This window comes from Nestor notabilis, unplaced genomic scaffold (assembly GCF_000696875.1).
Source record: "Nestor notabilis isolate BGI_N333 unplaced genomic scaffold, ASM69687v1 scaffold10440, whole genome shotgun sequence".
NCBI lineage: Eukaryota > Metazoa > Chordata > Aves > Psittaciformes > Psittacidae > Nestor > Nestor notabilis.
In genome coordinates, this window is record NW_009911574.1 from 23950 (window position 1) to 45444 (window position 21495).

Below are 21495 nucleotides of genomic sequence, written 5' to 3' on the forward strand. Positions count from 1 at the left end.
TATTTCTTTACCTGCAAACAATGGAGTGGCTTCTTTCAGTCTCAGTCTTTATCAAATCTGCCTCAGGCCCCACCTCTTAAGTTAAATCCTTTTAACAGCTCAGATGACAAAATTTAATCAGGAGCCGCAGATGTGGGAATGCTTTGAAGATAATGAAGAGTAAGGTGCATTAATGGGAACACTTTATATTTCCATACTAAATATTTTAACTTCATCAAGTTCTCAGAAGGACTTGAGCCTCAGAAAGAGGTGGCAGAGACTTGCAGGTCAGGCAGGCCGATTCTCTTGGTAATACATAGCAGGTCCAGTGCCTTTGCACACCTGACAGTGCATCTGCTTTTCAGCTTGGAGCAGGAGCATGTTCTGAACTGACTCTCTCCATCTTGAACAAATGCAGTCTTCATTCCTTACATGAAGACTAAGGAGGAAGCCAGGCTCTGACCCCTACCAGGCACACAGGCCACTGGACCACACTAGAGCTGGTGTAAGTAAACCCTACGAAATTCCTGTGAGCAGATCCAGAACCCCACCATTACTGTTTTCAGTCCTAATCCTAGCAGGCCACACCACTTGCTACTGTAGGCACAGCCTCCATGCAGCTCTGGGTGCATTGTGCCTTTTTCATCCCTTGTTAACAGTCAGTGCTAACACTGGCTTGCAGTAAAACCCAACTCTTTCTAACAAATTCAAGCACTTACTGTAAACAGCCAGAGGAAACAGTAAGAAAGAGGCAGGTTTTGTTGATGACAGCAGTGTATCATTCCCACTTTCGAGTTAGACGTAATCTCAGAAAGAGACCTCTTTATCAAGTCATACTTGTGTTTATTCTAAACAAAAATAGTTCCATTAATTTTAGTAGAAAATACTATGAAAGCTGGCAGTAGTTACTTAAATCTTTTAATCATCCAGAAATCTGTGGCCATTGGGGCTTGCACGTAGAAATCCAAAGTCATTCAGAGGCCATATCTGTAAAATAAAACACAGTTACAAGAGGTTTTAATCACAACTCAGAAGTTCAGTATTTTCACTTGTTATTGTTGTAATCATTTCATAAGCTATAATTTTCTTAGCTTTTTGGGTGACAGGGCATGTGAACTTCTCTCACCTGCATGTTTCCTTTACTAGGAGCAATAAGTGCTGTCTATCACGAGGAATCGTCATTCCATGGTAGCCACAGACAGCACTAAGTTATACACAGCATGCTTTGCTATGAAGAGCCTCACAAATTACAATATTCTTCTCAGCCTTGGAAATAAATACATTCCTAGAATATCTTTCAAATTCAAAGTTTTCTAGCTTGTAAACCCCTTAACTTACTTAAAAGACAGAGTACGTGTTTTGATCCATCTAGGAGAAGAATACCATGAAGGTTACCTCCCAGTGAAAGTTGTTCTGTGAGATACAAATTTGAACTTTCTGGATGGGCATTTGGACTGCAGACACCAGACCCTGGAATAAAAATTCCACAGGTTTATAGATAAGCTTATCCCATACTAAAAGGTATAAAGGGGTGGAGTTCTTGCCACCATCAGAGGCTGCCAACCCAGGGGCTCCTCTGAGAAGGGGACCACCATGTAAAAAAGGAGCACAAATCATGACCAAGTACAAGTGTCAGAGGATGATGCTCACCAGCAAGAGAAAAACCTTCTCTCCAGAAATTACCTGTATAGCAGTTCATGCTCCTGAACGCTCCCGGGGGTACTGTGCTCTGAACAGTCGCTAATTACATGTAGGCTGGTCTTGGATTTAAAAAAAAGAAAGTAATAGGGAATCAAGGACATTCTTTTATGCTTTGTCCTTTGTCTCCCTTGACTGCCTGTGTCTCTTCACAACACTTGTTTCAAAGATGGCACAAGGGGATCAGCAGGAAAACTGAAGAATGAATGCCCTAGGTGGCTCTAATCCCATAAAAATCTCACGACCACTGCTCAACATGAAGCAACCTAGACACAGAAAGATGATGCACTACCGTGTACCCAAAGCATTTGTCAGTATGATGTTTATCTTATCTTGCTCCTTTTTCCTCAGAATCTCTCTTAAGGAAGGGATGCAGTCACCTTCCAGGAACAGCAGCGTACTCTTTGACTGAGTTAATGGAACAGCCACAGCACAGAAGGAGCCTCACATTTGTTTTAACTATTGTTTTGACAATTTAGTTTCAAATTCACAAATTCATACAGTAATCTTAGTGGTAGAGTTACTTAGAACAGAAATGATGTTTTATCTAGTCTGCATGTGGGAAAGAACGTGAGAAACAATACTAGTGGTTGGAAATGAGATGGAACAAGCTGCCTCTGTGAAACAAAGACATGCCACTGTGTGTAGCAATTCCCAAGTCTTTTAAAGTTATGACAGAAGTCGACTGTGACTTGTTCGTTCAAACTGGCTAGTCCAATTAGCAGCTATTTCCCCTTGCCTTCGTCAGTTTGGCCTACATAGATTTGATCTGATGGATGGGGGATAAATGGGGCTAACTAGCTCTTTTGAAGATACACGACAGGTCCATTTTAGACATGGAGCCTAAGCCCAGGGAATACACCATATCTCCTACCTAGGGCAAGATGAAGCCCGAGTTCTGTCAATGTGGGACTCTCTCAGCTTCTAATGAATTTGCAGCTGCTTTGGTTGCAGCAGCCTTTTCATGGAATGAGCTTGTCTCTCAGAGTAGAGGGAGAAAAAGGGGTTAATATAACTATCATTAGCTCTGTATGGGCTAAAAACTGGCACACCAGCATTGACTGAGAATCTTAGATCTGAACTTCACTGGTAAGCCACAGAGAGTATTAACATTTATGTTTTGCCAAGAATAGGTTGCCTGAACAAACTTGGTACAAGCTTCCTCTCTTCTGTCAAAATCCATTACTTACTTACAAATTAGATTTGGGGTTTTGCATCTCTTACTGAAAACATAACTTAGCATCGAAAGCCACTGTTACATCTTCTCCTCCAAAATACACTTCAAGAGAAAGCCACATAAGCTTCCATTCTCGAGGCAGTAAAAGATTTTAGGTGAAGGAGAAGCCAGACCCCTAGCAGACTACATTAAAACCAGATGTAGGTTTCTTGGCCAGTGGTCTCGTTAGCTGCCACCATGCAGACTGGCTGTATTCTGCTGCCTTTCACTGTAATGTTCAGCAGCAACACATAATAGCAAGATCACTGTATTCTAATGTGAATTACCATCAACAATCCAAATTATAAACACTCATTTGAAGAACAAGCTCATTTTTGCTTTTGTTAGGCACCATATACTTAAATCTCATTAAAATGTTAATAATCACTACTCTAGGCACCATCATAAAACAACTGCTATAAGATTTGGTTAATTATTTTGAGTAAGTATCAAGTGATTGTACATTATCTGTTTAAACAGACACTATTCTGGAGTCCTAAAGTACTTCTTCAGTATGGAGTATCTGCATGTAAGTTTCACTCATTTTACAGAGTTTGCTGCGTGCTAAAATTCAGGGTTCAGTCTTGTCAGTAATTTCATTCAAGTCTCAAAATTACAGCTGCCCACAGACATAGGTTCTTAATAAATAATTTGCTTAAATAAGTCCCCTTAAAGTAGTAAGCAGCTGTTTTTTCTATACTAGTGTATCAGTTGGCAACTTCTTCCATTGGATTATTAGTGCCACATTATCACTAAGAGGGCCGTCAGCATATTAGCATCATTTGTATTTTAGCAGTTAGCAATCCAAGCCAAAACTTGGGTCACACAAAGAGCTGTATTTAGAATCGGTGTTTTTCCTCTGGTGTACATGTAAGGCAAACAATATAGGGTAGGAACGGAGCACTCTAAACACTAGGGAAGAACTCAAGGCAAATGCTATCCAGAAAGACCAGAGATCAGACAGAATTTGGTGGTGGGGTTGAGCAGAACATGTTATTTGAGGTTTAAGTAAGCAATTAGGTTATTTTGAAAAGTCTTAAGTTTTGGTCATTAAAACTGTAAATTAAGTCCATAAATCTTTATTAAATTGCACGTAATACAGCTGTACTGAATTATGGTTTTGTGGCTGTGTTGCAATATATGGAGGACAGTTTTGAAACCCTTTTTCTCACTGTTCTAAATGGCACCATTTTAAAGCTAGCTTTCTAAAAGCTGGTGTGTAAGTCTGTCATACAAATTTCCTTGTTCCTTAAACTTTTCATGGAGAGGAAGTTGTGCTAGTTTCTTCTTTTTGGTAAATGGGAAAGCTAATAAGGCAGATAATATGAAAAAATAATTTAGTGTGAAGGAAAGCTGTAGAACTGTGGAAACAGGAGGAGGAACCGTGGAGGTTTATGCAATTCAATATTAATTCAAAGCTTTTTCTTTTTAAATACAAATGTGGTGGACAGTTACGATGGCAGAGATTTGACTTTACTGTTAAGGGTCTTTCATAGACGTAGTTTAAGCAGCAGCACGGCCACTCTACATGTCTAAAGTCTGTATGAAGGATAACCTTACCCTCCATTTTGTATTTTGAACTACACTTCCCAAATTAGAACAGTGAAGTATGGAGCTGCCCTTTCCTATCATTTTGCGAAGGCAAGAATTTAATTGAGGATGGCATGTATCTCTGTGCAGGAGGGTATATGGGCAGGGAGGAGAGTATGGGTGTGTTTTTATCAGGTTCGGATTTGCTTGCAAAACAACTCATTCTGTTTTCAGAGGCAGTGACAGCTTAAAGAGTGCTGCTCAAAAAAAACCCCACTGCCATTGAATTATCCTCTACAGCGAGTGGCCACTGTGCTCAAGCTTTCCTTCACGTCTGCTTTGGCCAGACAGTTAGAGTGGCAAGTTTTAACTACCTAACAGGCACTAAGAATGCAGCTATTTTTAGATACTATAAATATATATACCTTAAAACAAATGCGTCCTCTTATCAGTCCATAAGGAACAGGTCCATAGCATCTGGAATCTGTAGAATTCCTGAGATTATCACCTTCTAACCAAACGTGTCCTTTAGGTACCTATGATTAAGCAAGATTGCAGTGTAAAAAGATAATAGAATAGAATGGTGTTGAGCACAGTTTATCTTACAATGTATTTTCTGATTTCTGTGTTCCCTATTTCATGACTGTACAATGAACTAGTTTTTTATTGAATCTAGTAAGACACAGTGCCAGATCTGGAGGGTGGAGTGCTCCGAAGTATCTGTTCTGTCACGTGCTCAAAAACCAATGGATTGCAACAAAAAATCCAAAATGAAGATGTAAGAGGTTAGAGCAATGTGACAGGGTCATTAATTTAATAGACTTCAAAAGAGGTCATTAGGATGTTGACTGAAAATCTGCCCTCCTGTCGCAGTAACAGCATGAACAGGGCAGCCACACACTCATCAACATCCTGGGGCCAGCACCAAGGCTAGACCTGTTAGTAGAGTCATGATGAACTAACTGGTAATTGATTGTGACATCAATTACAAATAATCTCATCATTTTATCGGAGTGGGCTTGTCAAAGTTCTAATTAAGATCACAGTTCATTCTATGTGCAGGCAGAATCCACAACACATTATATTGCAATAATGATGATCACAAACCACCAAATCCCTTTTTATAATTTGAAAATTAATGATGGTGACCTTATACTATATGACAAAGACCTTTCATTACCTATATATATGTTATGCATTAACTATATAGCATACCACAGATTGATGGCAGTCACTGACGGACTCAATGACAAACTGAGAAATAGGGGAGTATAAAGCTTTCGTATGTGAAAAAGTTGTTACTGTAAGTCTTAACCTAAGACTTCCTCTTGGAACATACAACGCTATTTCAATATGTTTCCTTAAAAATAGATCAGATATTAATAACCGCTTAAAAGTGACCAAATGAAATACTTAGTAATTATTTTTCTAATCTGTGTTTGTTTCTAAAATTCTAAATCGGGCTGAAAATTTAAAAGTAGCCACTTATTCCCAAGCTAGGTAATATTTAACATGGACTTCCGGTTAACATACATGTTTCCAAAACCACGTACTTGAAACATCACTATGCCCATAATTCCAAGAAAAAAAATATGGAAACAAAATTAAAAAACCAAGTGAAACTCAGAGTTTTAGCAGTATAAACATGAATGGTTTAGAAATAAACCACAAGGATTCATAAATACAGTAGTCTACATAGACAGAATTTAAGGATAATAGACTAAACAAAATAAAATACCACTCCAGGAGTGAAGTTTGGCTGTAAACCATTAAGAATAAAACCAGGCCCCCAGAAAACCACTTGAGGAGAATGCAGTTGCAGCGTAATTGTTTGTACTTACAGGTATCTGGCCAGGTAACGCTTACAGGAACCTTGGCTTTAAATGAGCCTTTTAGGCTCTTGCTTAGTGATGCTCCCGCCTGCCTGTTACCAGGCTAGGATCTGAGGACACCTTATCACCCCAGAGTCCCTTTGTTGAGCTGTAGCAAGTGTACAAGCTACAGATTAAGACCCAATAGTTTGTTTCTGACAGCACAAGGGAGAGATACTCATGGTGGAAAGTACATGTCCATCTTCTCTCAGCCACCCCCTGGGTTTCTCTGGTGTCCAGGAGAGGAGTTCCAGTATGTCAGAGGGCACACATCCCTGCCTCAACATTTTAGAATCTCTATGTATAGACCAGCAGTATGTTTAAAACCCTTTTGAAACCTACTGATACTGTCTGTTTCCACAGGCTCCTGTATAAAGGAGGGATGCCTTGTTTGTTTTCAACTGATCTGTTTTTTCTACCAAGGTTCTCTACTTCTTGTTCTTCGAGTCCTTCAGCACAGGAATTCCACATTCAGCCACCTTTCTTGTTTTGTAGGCTTATCAGATTGCTGGCGTGTGCATGGAAAGGCTTCCTCTGGGAAGGCCAGCTGCTTTCAGAGCGATTACTTTGGGCCTCCTCCTACCCGGGCAGCTTTGCAAACAAAATAATCAGATGGAAGTCAATCTAAATAATTTTCAAAATAGTTCTATTCAGAGTCAAGTGATCTCTTTAGAATATTCATCTCGTCACACGTGAACACAGGGTTTTGATAGGTCTCTGAGAATGTACTGCCTTTCCTATTTTCCTTAATGTGTGGTATACAGTTGATTTCGAATGTCCAGCAGCAACTGTTCGGTTTGTTGGATATTTACCTCATTTGCAGTGTATCTAGTGCAATGGGTGTGTATTACAACACAAAGCAGCATTCTGACCTTTCTGGTGCAAACTCTCCTGTACACCATCTACCAGAACTGCAAATTATGCGTCAAACTACTGTATTTTGAAAGACTATCTCAGGAAATATACCAAAAGGAGAAAGCATGAATTACTATGAAAGGAAGATGATTTTTTTTCCCAGTGAAATAAAAAGCAAACACACATTAGCATTTCACGTTTCTGAAAAAGCCTCACTTCTTGCCACGTGCTGTTGTTTCACACACAGCACACAACCAGCTCCCCTTCTACTTTACTGGTTCCCACTTTTTCTCACCCTCCGCAGTTCATGGGCAAAAGGTGAAGCTCATCTCTTTTTACTTGAAATAAGGACGCCCTCATAACATAACTATATCCAAACACTTCTAAACCTCCCCATCTTTCTTCCATGCTCCAAAAGTGTAAAAGGATAAAATCAATTCCTTTTGCCTGCTGTGGCTATCACTTACTACTTCCAATATGATTAATAATTACTTGTCTAGACAAGACATTCATAGTTTGCATTCCAAATAGAACATTTGCAATAAAGTATAATCCTATACCCTGAAATTCACCACTTACAGTAACTTTTGTAGTTCTCCATGTAAGGTATGACAGAACCCTATACCCCTAAAGTTGTCCTAAAAAGAGTATTGTCACAATGTATAACTCATCTAGAGATAATACAGTATAATACCTTTGTATGGTGCCTGTCCATCATCCAGGCACTTCACTAAAACCTAGAATTAAGACAAGCAATAAAAATAACATGAAATAGATGAAAATGTAAAACCAAATACCAGTGACAGGCTGTAATCATTGATAAAAAAACCCCATAAAGTTACTTACACTACTTTGAAATAAAGGCTAAAGCCAGAATCCTTCAAGGGTTTATGAACCAAACTATGTCTAGACCACATCACTGATTTCAGTGGAATTACTCACATTGGACTAAGTTAACTTTGAGTATCAACCTTTGCAAAGTCAAGACCCAATCGGAAATGCCTCAAAGCTGTACAAGCACAGAAGCTGAGAAAAGAAGATCAATTTTTAACCAAAGGAAAAAAAAACAAGAAAACCAACAAGCTGTGGAAAACTTGTATTTATAGGAAGACTATATTAATTACACACTGACAAGCTGCTACTGCCAGAAAACCACAAGGCAATGGGAAAGCCACTTGCTTGACAATTCATGTTACATTTTGGTATCTACAGGCCACAGACCTCTTAGACCAAGTTAACTGTATCTAAGTACAACTGAAATCACGGTTACCGTTACTACCCTCTGAAATACTGTGATGACAAAATGCATTGACAAGAGTGCCAAAAGCATTACCTTAGTCTGGGCAGCATTTCAGCTCCCCCTCGCACACAGGCCAGAACTAAGATGTGAAAGCCTCACGAGCCCAACGACTGAATGATCACGCAACTAACTAGTGGCTCACCAGCAAAACCAGCAGTGCCACAGCAGCATGGGTGCACACGAAAATACGCTGCCTCTGACCGCCTGCAGACTCTGCCTCAGCAACCCCTGTGCCTCTGCTTTTGTGCAGATTATCTGAGGATTTACTTCCAAGAAACAGCAGTTCTCAGGCAGAACCGGTTATCTGAGGTGCAGCTCATCTGCATGAGAATACAGGACACTGATCAGACACACGACTTGTCCCCCTTCTCCCTTCCAAGGCTCTGAGGGCTCTAGTACAGGAGCAGACAGACCAGAAGAGCAAAATTATCATTTAGAACAACTCAACCTGTAGCAGTAGCTTATTCTCTTTCAGCTCAGATGATATAAAAAAAACATCTTTAACTGACAAACTGGGTAAATTTGCAGGGCTGTTGCATTTACTCAATGGCAGTTAAAGTAGCAAAACTGAAGTACAGGTCAGGTACTTGATATCTACTTACTAACTTAAAACATTAATTTACATAAATGGCCACGGAGAAATCAACAAACAGTTATATACTTTTGGTCTTTTTATATGCCACCAAACATTGTTCTTTGAGTAATCTCACTAACTTCAAGAGATGAGATGCTTGCACTGCATTAACTGGTGTATTAGAAAACTAATATACTGCAAATAAGATTACAAGATTAAATTATCTATCTCAAAAATACCTCCAACCCCAACTAAATGAAAACAGGCTTCTGTGGTTTAGGTTGGGTTTTGGCTTTTTGTTTTGGTTGGATTTGGTATGGGATTTTTTTTTGGTTTGTAATTTTGGAGGATGCAGGTACTAAAGATGGAGAAACAGGGATTTTTAATAAATAAGTGGAGAATTATAAACATGAATCGCTATCCATTTGGAATTCCAAGCACCCTGTGTTTGTCAAAGAACATCAGCTTGTACAATCAGCTGGGAGTAGATGAAGTTTGAACTTTCATAAGGTCACAGGTATTCACATCACCTCCAGCAATATCAAAGTTTCAAACTTAAGAAGAACTTTAAATCATTCCCATCTTTTCTTTTCAGTTCAGAGGCTTCCTTCTTGAGCTATGATAAGAACTAATCTCAGTGCTGGACAAAAGAATAAAGTCTGCAAGTTCTCATCTATCCCTACTAAGGTCTATTTAAAGCGCCTTCTACTTTGGTACAAGCAACAAATGTAATTGCTTCATGGCCTGCGGGTGTTCAGTTAACAAAAGAACCTTTTGTGAATAAACCACAGGTGTTACCTTTCTTGATTAAAGTGAAATATGATGAAAGAATCTACAATATCAAATGACAAATTTACTAAATACTGATTAAATTGCCTTATTTAAGTAAATTGCATCTAGTTAGGATAAAATATACACCCTAGAAATGCAGGAGTTTGTTTTATCACTCTATACTTAAAGTCTCACATAGCTATTCCTTAATCCTTTATTTATTAATTCAGGACCAAGAGTGAATAATGCTTAACACATACTCCTTTTTAATGATCCAGTTGCTGTAGGCACCATTTCTGTAGGCTTATCACAAATGTTGTTCATATTAAGGTTACCACCTACATAAAACCCAGCAAGATTAATTATCTCACTGCCTTCAAAATCAGCATAAACATTTACCTTTCCTTTTTTTTTTGTGCTGGAAAAAAAGCAATGAAATGGTAGCAACCACACTGGAACTTTAACAGTGTAGCAGGTCTTTCATCAATATCTCTTAAGTATCACTAAGAGGCTGAATTACCTAGAATTTAATACTTTTTGAAAGAATACAACAGAATTAATTTACCTTAAATTCATAGGTACTTCCAAACAGCTTAGCATTTTCCTCTTCCTTATTAAGCAGTTAAAGCTGCCTATAAGTAAGATACAATGTACTTGGCCCAGTTTGTTTGAATACATGTATTAAAAAGACTACATTATGACCTTGGTCCTAATTATTATGAGAAACATTAACAGGTTTTTATACTAAAATTAAATTCACTGTGATAAAATATTTGTTAACTCATTCTCTAAGTCACTGGTTATTTTAACAGAAAAGTTACAGAAAGGTAAGATGTGAAGACTTGTCTGCCTCCAAGTTTTGAAATGAATTATTAACTATTAAAATTATGGAACCTTCAGTGGTAGCAACGTTAACTCATACTACGAGGAAACAAGAGTATATTATCTTGGATTTGAACCTGTAAGACAGTTTTCTCTGTCGTGCAGGCCCATCAGTTGAGTTCTGTTCTACAGTAGCAATTTGGGGAAGCTGAGATGCAATCTCTGAAAGCATTCATTTGTTATTTGAATATCGTTTGGAGCTTACTTACTTGGAATGTAACAGGTGTGATCCCTGCACTCACTGCTCCATGGGAAAGGTCCCCGAATTCTCACATCAGAAATATCTGTGCCAGTCGAATGACAAAAAGATATCCTTTCTCTCAGGATCACTTTCTGGCCATTGGAAAAGTTTCCAACTGTCTGAAGGAACAATCCGAACACCTGCATACGTTGTTTACTTGATTTGCATCTTCAGGAACCTGCTTAGTAAGGTTCCATGGGATATAGTCCTAGAGGGCAGGGGGGCCCAAGACTGCTGGTTGATATTCAAGGATCACCTGCTACAGGCTCAGGAGCGTTGCATCCCAACTAAAAGGAAGTGCGGCAGGAGGGCCAGGAGACCTCCATGGATGGGTAAGCAGCTGCTGAGGAAACTCAGAGGGAAAATAGAACAGGAAAGGCTTCTATACGTACGTAGCAAATAAAAGACAGACTAGGGACAACGTGGGCCCTCTCCAGAAGCTATGGGGAGAACTGGCTACCCTGGGTTTGGAGCAGGCTGAGGTTCTTAATGACTTCTTTGCCTCTGTCTTCACTAGTAAATGCTCAGACCACACCACCCAAGTCTTGGAAGGCCAACGCAGGGACTGTGAGAATGAAGACCTTAGGCCCACTGTAGGAGAGGTAAAAAACTGGGGCCTACAAGGATGCTGGGGAGGGACTCTTCATTAGGGACTCTAGTGGTAGGACAAGGGGTAGTGGCTTTAAAATTAAACAGTGGAAGTTTAGATTAGATCTAAGGAAGAAGTTCTTCACAGCGAGGGTGGTGAGGCACTGGAATAGGTTGCCCGAGGAAGTTGTGAATGCTCCAACCCTGGAGGTGTTCAAGGCCAGGCTGGACAGAGCCTTGGGCGACATAGTTTAGTGTGTGGTGTCCCTGCTCATGGCAGGGGGGTTGGAACTAGATGATGTTAAGGTTCTTTCCAACCCTATTCTATGATTCTATGAAATACTCTAATATTCAGATCTAGAGCATATTGTTAAATATGCTGATGTAAATCAACCTGAAAAGCTATATATCAAAGTTTTAAAATCTCTAGCTGCAACCCTAAATTTAAATTACTAGCCATAATTTCTTTTCTAAAGCTATTATTGGTTAAAATTAAAACTAATTTAAAATTAATAGTATTACTTAAAACTACGACCAAATATTAATGTCATGGAGAATAATGCACAGAATTTGCACACACTTTGTACAACCTCCTTCTCTGCATTAAAACAATGGTTCTCTTTTGAAAACAAAGTCACTTTGCTTTAACTAGTGAAAAATTATTTAAGCTTTTTAATCCATGACAGTTTTGAATTCCTCATATTTTATAGATGCTCACAGGCCAAAACTTTCAAAAACAAATCTCCCAGCTACATTTAGGAACTGAAAAAAATCATAATGTTTCTGTGATTGATCAGTCCAGACTATTCTCAGCTTTCTTGATTTCTAGAAGATTGGTGTTTTTTAAGAAAATATGAATGATAAATCCAGCAAAGATTACGTAGCAGTCTGCATAAACTTCTTCCACAGTAACCATTAAGAAGGACTTGATTCTTCTTTTCTCTAGAAAACACATGCATGTAACAGGGCACCCAAAGTCCAAAACATATGGAGGTTCAAACCCCTGCTAGAACTTACTGGTTAGAACACAAACCCCATTACCATCTTTGGTAGGATCTGGACAAAGACCAGTCCACTTGAGCAGAAGAAACCCTGGAAATATTGGGGAGTAGATTGATAAACTTTGTGTTTCTTTTCCCTAGAATAATTTAGTTTTGACATATCACAATTTTGATTTAAATATGTCTCAGAAAACTCAAGAATGGCTTTAGGCATGAACTCTGTACTGGGATGTAGAAGGATCTGCAAACTAAACAAATACACCAACTCAGTTTTCCTTTCCCATCAGACACTTAACATACGTGCTGCTTAAAATTACGGCATAGCTTCCTCTCAAACCTCTAGAACACTCGAACTAAGGAGAAGAAGAAAGATTAAGACATTTCCTTTCTCCTGACTAGGAACTATTAAAACTTTGGTGACTAAACCATGAGTGTAAATGAGCTATTAAGATACAAAAGAAAAAGAACTAGTGTTCTGAGAATGTGATTTTTAATTGCTATTTAGAGTATTGTAAAGAGACTGTCCAATGATATTGAGCATTCTGAAGATCAAAACACTTTTCAGTGTCCAAAATCTGTAGTACTGTCTAGTGATGAAGATATTGTGTTGTCTACATTAACATTATGTTACTCTAAGTACCCAGTATTCTTACTGCATTTGACAAGGACCGTTCGAGAGTTAATAGCACTGTGTAAGACCCCTTCCTTGGTCTGCAAACACAGTAAGATGCATTATCTTCGGAATTATGTTAGCTCTAGAGTTAACCACAGGATGAAGAGATGCCATCTCCGCAATGAACCTCCTTTTAGCACAGGGTAAACATACTTCCCCCACATCAGGCAGTCACACAGCATTAGTGCTGCGCTGTGATTGATTGCCAGCAGAGTGTTGCTGAGATATGGATTTGTATCTCAGCTTTTTATCACCATGACTTGCAAAAGGCAGTTCCTTATTTACAGACTCTAGCTGTATTAAGTGACATTATTAGGTCCTACTTTTGTTTAAGTGACACAAAGGCTTAGCATATCGGTGGTTTATGACATACAAGCTGTTTTAATCTGATGACTTATCCCTCACTTTTTCAATTTGTAAATAGGAGCTGCAGCACAAGAACATATGGTACTAAAGAAATTAAAGCTAAGGTAAATGGCATTAAAACAAATTCAAATAGAACAATAGGATACTCAATCTGAATTATAAATCTGGATCTGTATTATTAAGACTTTTAAGAACAGGAAATAAAAACCTACATGTGAAAATTAACCTTTCTGTTGATATTTTTAAAGGCCATTTCAGGTCTTTACTGTGATTCATAATTTCCTTATTAAACGTCATTATTTAGATCTTATAGTTAAATGAGTACGTCAGTAAAGATATTTTTAATAATTATAACTATATGTGAATTCCGTATTACTAAAAATTAGTTTACTTTTTTAACTTTGGGGTTCATACCACATTGCTTCTGATACAGTAAAAATACGTTATGCATTCTTAGATGTTAAAACACATTTGCTTATATCTATAAACACCATAATTGAGCACAAACCCAAAAAAGAGCCCAGCAAAACTGCCAGCCATATTCCATACCAAGTATCAATTGAAATTGAATTGAAAGAAAAACTAAGTTTCGTAAGAGCTTACTCAAAAGAGGAATTTCATTATACTTTTCATGTAAACAGGAACATCTCCCTCATGATTATTCTGCAGATAAACTCCAGCCTCTAGCACATGAAGCATCATGTACAATAAGGGGTCCAAAGTAAAGACATTCCTTCTGTACTTTAATTTAAGCACATGCTTAATTGATACCAATCCATTTGATACGTGGGATTAGTTCCATCAGCTTGTAATTGATGAACTTCATCAAAGACAGTTTCTTGGTACAGCCTTACACTAAGTGCACTCTGACAAAAATGGTTTTTTTCACATGCTGTATTACTTTAGCTAAGTATAGTGGCAAAAGTATTCTTATACCAGTACACAGACTTCCACATAACTGCCACTGCTACACTGCACTGCTGCTTAACTGAAATACCTCTTTTGAGAACAACTTGTTCAGTTTGTGTATGCTTTTATTTTTCATTTTGATTTCAGCTTGGAAGGTTGGTTCATTGTGGGGTTTGTCTGGTTGGATTTTAATCTACTTGGTTGTTCGCAGCAACGAAGTATCTCATCTGTGTAATGTCACAAAAAGCAAACTGTAAACAGAGTTCTTCATTCTCCTATCGATACATAAGCCATCCTGAGAAGCAGAGTCATGAATGAAACAGGATTGGAAACAAGATCTGATTTTAGCATTCTCTTAGGCTTCTGAAGAAGAATCACATACAACAGTGCTTCTGAACAAAAAAAACCCTAACTTAGTATCTGTAAAATATGCTTACACTGATGTGACTAAGTAATTAGTGTGCCTACACTAATGAAGAGTAACCGTAATTCCTACTAACATGACTGTAAGGATTCTCCTTCGGGGGTGAGAAAAGCAGCAGCTGCTCAGACATTGTTTCACTCTCAGCTGCATTAGGTAGGCTGTACTGCCATTATTCTGTACTGCCATTATTCTAACATCTCCAGGAACTGGCCAGCTCCTAATGCCTAACCATTAAGTTGGCAAGCACCAGCAAGGAATGAAGCAGAGGTGTGAACTACCCAATTGGTAATATTTTCTGACATCTGATACTTGTATTTACTGTACTGACCTAAGTTTGCAAACATGAGAGTAACTCCCTCATGTTTCTAACTCCCTCAAACTAAGTTTGCAAACATGAGAGTATCACTTCCCTAAACAGGAGACAAGACAGTCAAGGAAAGGAAATCTGAGCAGTGAACTGTAATAAGAACAACCCATCCTCTGATCCTGCACACTCTGGAATCGCTGCATTCAAGTATGACTCAGATTTCTCTCACTTGTGAGATCCTAGCCAAGGCCTTTCCTCAGTTTCAACAATCTCTTTTTCAGAAACCCAACTCAGGTTAAAAGTAGCAACAAAACAAACAGCCCGTTCTCTGTGCATCAGCTGCTGCTATTTGTTTTGAAGAATCTTGTGTCTGAATTAACAGAAAAAGCACATAGCGCAGTGATTCACTAAAACTAGGAATCTGAGCAGGCAATTACCTTTTTCCCCACTCTGACAAGAACCATTTACTTAGTGAATAATCCAGCATAAATTATGAACACAAAGTGCAGACACGTACATTGAGAATATATTCTTACTCTGTAAAGGAAGTGTCTCCTGAACAGATGGAAAGATGAACCTCTTCAACTACCAGTACAGTCGGGGATGCACTAACAGATGAAACCATTTCCATTTAGCGCATTTCTCCCTCTAGATACAAGTAACAATGTAAGAACCAAGAAAGTTTGCATGTCACTTGGCTGTATTTCCACACATTAGCCTGTATGAAAAACATACACAGGAAAATGGGACATGAACTCTGCATTCCTCATCCTCTCACATTCTGTATTAAACTTGGAAGGCAAGAAATCTTGCACCTCGGGCAGGAACTCTTCTGCTGCATGTTCATTTGATCCCCTCAGGGTTTCCAGAAAGGCTGATACCCTGTCAAGTACAAATCTTTCCCAAATTTCCTTTTCAAGACTAAGACAAGCGAGAAATGAAATGCTCAGAGAAACTCAGTTTGTGTACACAGAATTCAGGTTCACGTCATTCTGCTCTAGGAAGTTCATATTTCAACTAATACAGTACTTCCATGGGAGTCAGAAAACGTCTTCAACTTGGTAAGAAAGGTGTGTTGGGTTCTTTGGGGGGGTTGGGTTTGGTTGGTTGGGGTATTTTTGGTTTGGTTTTGGATTTTTTTCCCTTGGTTAAAAGGTTAACACAATTTGATTTATGGAAAAACTAAACACTGACCTCCTCTTCAGAATGTGTCAGAGAATTACTTCCTTCTTTCTGCCCATGAGTGACATAAATGTAAACAGGAGCTCTAACAATGCTGGCACTTGGTTAGACGGCAGATTAGAGGCAGGTGCCTGAAATGTCTTGCCTCAACACTGGAGCGGAAGAAACAAATTCAATCCCTCAGAACAGGCTATGAATCGTTTCCTTGCTGTATGGTCCTAGGTCGTGACTAAAATCCAAACACCAAATCTAGACACAATGTTGACAAGAGAATTTCACCATTGATTTTAGTAAGGACAGACACCAGCTCCTTAATGCCAATGAAGCCATAAGGACAGCCAGCTCTTAAAGGATCTGTCACAAACAGTAGCTGGCTGCAACAAGTGTTCCATAAAATTCTCTACCTTCACAGCACAGGACTTCAGCTATGGACCAGATGCTAATTCTTTTTACTCTAATTGTAAGGAGGAAGTGGATACAAAAGAAAGAAATTCTTTTGCCTTTTAAGATTCAAAACACCCATGCAAAGTCTGATGTCTCCATAAGGTGCTGAACAGAGGTAATGGTCAAACATGCTTTGGGGGAAAAACAGCTACATTTTTCTGTGAACATGATTTCTGGTGATTTTTCTACTGAGAGCCTAAAAAGTTGCTGAAGACATTTTATCACAAATCTTGGTAAACTGCTGTTAAGTCTATCTGTATAAGGACATGTGAACATTAAGAATATTCTTTAATCTTTATTTCATTGTGTTACCTGACTTTTTGGACAAGTTAGGAAAATCACTACTTTTCCAACCATACTCAAAAAATTAAGTATCGTTACATTGAAATATAGAGATACACTAAAGTATAATTTCAACAGCAAAATCCTCAAAACTATCACAGAGGCAAAATCTTTTGACTTAAGACTACAGAAACTTTTGACTTAAGACCAAGTCCTTGAGTCTGCCATTGGTACTGCATTTTATGCAGAGAGCTTAAGCATATTTTTCCAGGGAAGAAGGCCTAAGCAAACAGCAGAGCAAAACCATCATCTGCCTACACTTCCCACAGAGACAAGAGACACTGAGAAAGACAGCTTGCCATAAACAGAGTTTACAAATCACAACATTTTACTGTACATATACAGGAAAGAATAATTTATAAATGTCATACTTTATGATTTATGATGATACTCAAATATTGCAAATCTTTTACAGACTACCAGGCCTACTTAAGTAATTGTTACTTTACAAAGCAAGAAACTAATACTTACATAGCTGTGACTCTTAAGGAAATCTGAAGGGTTGCTTGTGCAGACTTTATCCCCTTCTAAGCCAATTACTCTTTTACAGATATTTGATTTGGGGTCATTTGGGCTTTTCACAATTACAATATCTCCTCTGAGAGGAAAAAACAGAAACAAAAATAAACATAAGAACTCTAAATACAAACTATTTGGCTGAATACATTTGTATACTCAAAAAATATTCATGTATACATTAAAGGTACTTCCTTCTGATGGAAATGCAGGTCTACAATTTTGGTTTCTTTGGTTTTACTCTGGGTGTAATTTTACACACAGTTTTTAAAGCACATTTGGAAAGAGTCTTTCGTACTTGGATCATATATGAATCATTTAAGGCTAGATTTTAATTGACAATCCTCTAATTAAATGAATGCCACTTAACCTGATCCTGTTGCTACATAAATATGGAACAGAACAGATTCTATGTTCATAAATGTTACTGACCAAATATTAATCTTTGAGTGGAACTCCAAATGTCTAATCTGGTTTCTAGGACCTCATATTACTTTTGCCTCCTGATTATATACATTAGATTGTACAGTGAAACAGGTCCAAACAGAATGGGCAAGGGCCTTGAGCCTACTGTGCTTTACAGTAATAAAGGTGCATTTGGTCACTGTCCTAACAACCCAGCTGAGTACAGCAGTACCTATGGCTTGGCTTGCAAGTAAGACAAAACTGCTTAGAAAGGAGAAGTTACAGTCACACAATAGAACTGTTTAAGGAAAAAAAAAAATCCATTTTTTGGACAAAGCTGTAAAAGTGACATTGACTATATCCAAACTGAATTCCAACAATCTGTCTGATGGGCTGTATGTGATGACCACCTTAACTTCCATCAGACACAGTGAGCAATTTATGAAAACTTACAATTCAGAAGCAGAGGAATGTATGAAAAAGAAAGGACAGACAGAATGTGGTTATTGACAAGCTCTGGCACATGGAATGTAAAGTCCAGTCTCAACAAAGGAGCATACTTTCGAATGCAATAAAAGTGGCGGCTAAGGTTCTCCGAAAAAACAATATCACAATTTTGAATGGTTGGTTCCATTGAAGGTCCAGAACACTGCAAATTAAAAATGAGACAAAAAATTACTATTTCCAACTATTTTTAGCTAAAATACATTAACATTCAAGTTATTTGCTAATAAATTAGACAAGATGCAATATAAAGACCAACTGAGAAAGTGATGTCCTCCAAGGAACATCTGATATATTTTAAAGATGAGGACAGCTTCCAGAGCACCTCTATTACAGCTTCGTATGTGCTCAGGACCGGTCCTGAACTGCACTAGGTGCTCCAAGCCCCTACAGATTCATTTCAGAACCTAATCTGCAGAAATCAGTAGGAGCAGTACCCGAAGCTCTGCTCTGCTCTTTTTATAGGCTCTGTAAAAAAGAACTGTCACAGAAGCTGCAAGAGCAGCTCACAGCCAAACTCCTCTATGTCTAGCAGCAGTTTCTGCTACTTTAGAACCTGGGGAGGAACAGCAGGGAACATAAAACGCACAGAGATCTGCCCAGACTTAGGAGCAACAGCATTTCTTACTTTGCTGTAGTGAGACCCCACCTGGAGGACTACATTCAAATCTGGGACCCCAACACAAGAGGGACATGGAGCTGTTGGAGCAAGTCCAGAGGAGGCCATGGAGATGCTCTGAAGGCTGGAGCACCTCTGCCATGAAGACAGGCTGAGAGAGCTGGGCTTGTTCAGCCTGGAGGAGAGAAGGCTCCATGGAGACCTTAAGCACCTTCCAGTGCCTAAAGGCACTGACAAGAAACCCCTGAAGAGGGGCTTTTGACAAGGGCCTGTAGTGACAGGACAAAGGGGAATGGTGTTAAAATGACAGAGGGGAGCCTGAGATAAGACATCAGGAAGAAGTTCTTTATTGTGAGGGTGCTGAGGCACTGGCACAGGTTGCCCAGAGAAGCCGGGCTGGACAGGCTTTGAGCAACATGTTTTACTGGAAGGTGACCCTGCCTGTGGCAGGGGGTTGGAACTGGATGAGCTTTAAGGTTCCTTCCAACCCAAACCAATCTGTGATTATTAGTAACTCTCTGGAAGAATGCTTACTCTCTTAAAAAATGCTTAATCATCGTTTCCCATTTGCTTCAGTGGTGCCTCAAGCAGTAACTTAGCAAAAAATACAAATGCCTAAAGGAGAAAGAACTTTCATAAAGTCTGGACCTGTCTCCAAAAAAAAAAAAAAAAAAAAAAAAAAAGACATTTATTAAACACTCTTTGGAAAAGCTTTGAGGAAAATTAAGAAACCTGAAGTATTTGCATTACCACATGTAACAGTGAAACCTGAAGTATTTGCATTACCACATATAACAGTATCTGTCTTACGGTTTTATTTCTTTTAAATGTCATGAAAATGAAAAGTTACCACAACAATTCCACCAAGGTACTCAAAGGCACAATGTGCTATGCAGCCGTATTGCACAGTATACCCAAGAAACCGAAAGGTTTTTCCTAGGACATTTCGAAGCATGGTATAGCCTTACGTCGTTCAGCTGGTTCTGGTCTACAGTAAAACAGAAAAATGTCATTCATTTGGTAACAAACAACCTAATATTTGCAAAACTATCTTCTGTATCTCACAATTGACACACAATATTTAACAAAACAAAAATAACAGTGAATAAAACCAACAAATAATCAGATGTATCTGAGAAGACTAATACAGTTTAAACTCAAAGGCCATGAAAAAGGTTTTCATTTCCTACACAGAACCTTCCAAGTGTACAATCAGTAGACCCCTCTCACCAGCTTATTACTGAGATTCAGTTGAAGAGGACCTGAAACAAAAAATAACCTTTACCAAACTAGAGAAGCTAATGGGAGAGAATGGTGTTAGTGCTCTCTGCTGACTCAGCTGGGCCTCTTTTAGTCAAAATAGCAGACAGGCTTATCTGCCACATGTCAAAATATCTGCCAGTTATCAGTTCCACACACATCCTCCCCTCCACTAGGTTTGGCTGAATGTAATGTGGAAAACTCTAATTGTACATTTGAATGCAGGATTTCCCTTCCTGACTGGACCATGTACTGTAACACAGATGCAGTTATTTATTAAATAATACTCTATCGAGTTGTTTTAATCAGGTAAAGACAGTGCAACTCAAATCACTGTCTTCAAACATTAGCATTTAAAACTGAAGACTCAGCAAAACAGACAAGCATTAAACCATCTGAGGTGATTTGAAAGACATTTCACAATTGAAGCTGCTTTCATAGTAAACTGGAGTAATCAAGTAGTCAACCAAAACTTTAAAAGCGACCTGGCAATCAATCAAATGAAAAAAGGCTATGAGACCTAAACAAAATTAAGAGAGTCCTGAATGGCTAGTGTAAGTAAGACTGTTCTAGGAATAGAATACAATTATGGATTCTAAAGGTTTTACAAACCTTTCATTTGACTAGACTTCCATTAACAAAATGCTTGGCATTAGAACCTTCTGTTCTCAGCTACAATACAGTGGTGTAAGTTCTGCAGCACGTAAGACTATAAATATCTTGACTCCCGTCCCCCAAGTATTTAAGTCAAACTCTGATTATTAGATCTAATTCCTGCAATGCTAACCTAACTGAAATGTTTCCTTACTCCATTTTTAAGATATTTTTATATATATGTATATATTTCCCTTAAGTGAAACATACATAACTGAGTATAACTGAAGCAAGTTTTACATTCTGCAAGAAACATGTCCCCCTTTAAACTGAGTATCAGCTTTATGATGAACTAAAGCAGCAGCAAGATTTCCCTCATTTAAGATGCTTGCTAAATAAATGCAGTTTTAAAAAAAAAAAAAAAAAAAAAAAAGATCCCCCCAC

The 21495-nt window shown here is 38.4% G+C and overlaps 1 protein-coding gene across 1 annotated transcript; it reads right to left on the bottom strand.

Annotated features, from left to right (window-relative positions):
- Positions 1–805: 805 nt before the first annotated feature.
- Positions 806–20189, bottom strand: IMMP1L (IMP1 inner mitochondrial membrane peptidase-like (S. cerevisiae)). The gene is made up of 5 exons (XM_010015482.1): positions 20048–20189; positions 18635–18723; positions 17625–17751; positions 4849–4959; positions 806–966 (listed from the first exon to the last, which is right to left on the bottom strand). The coding sequence occupies exons 1-5, from the start codon at positions 20150–20152 to the stop codon at positions 898–900; spliced, it is 501 nt and encodes a 166-aa protein (XP_010013784.1). The 5' UTR covers positions 20153–20189; the 3' UTR covers positions 806–897.
- Positions 20190–21495: the final 1306 nt, after the last annotated feature.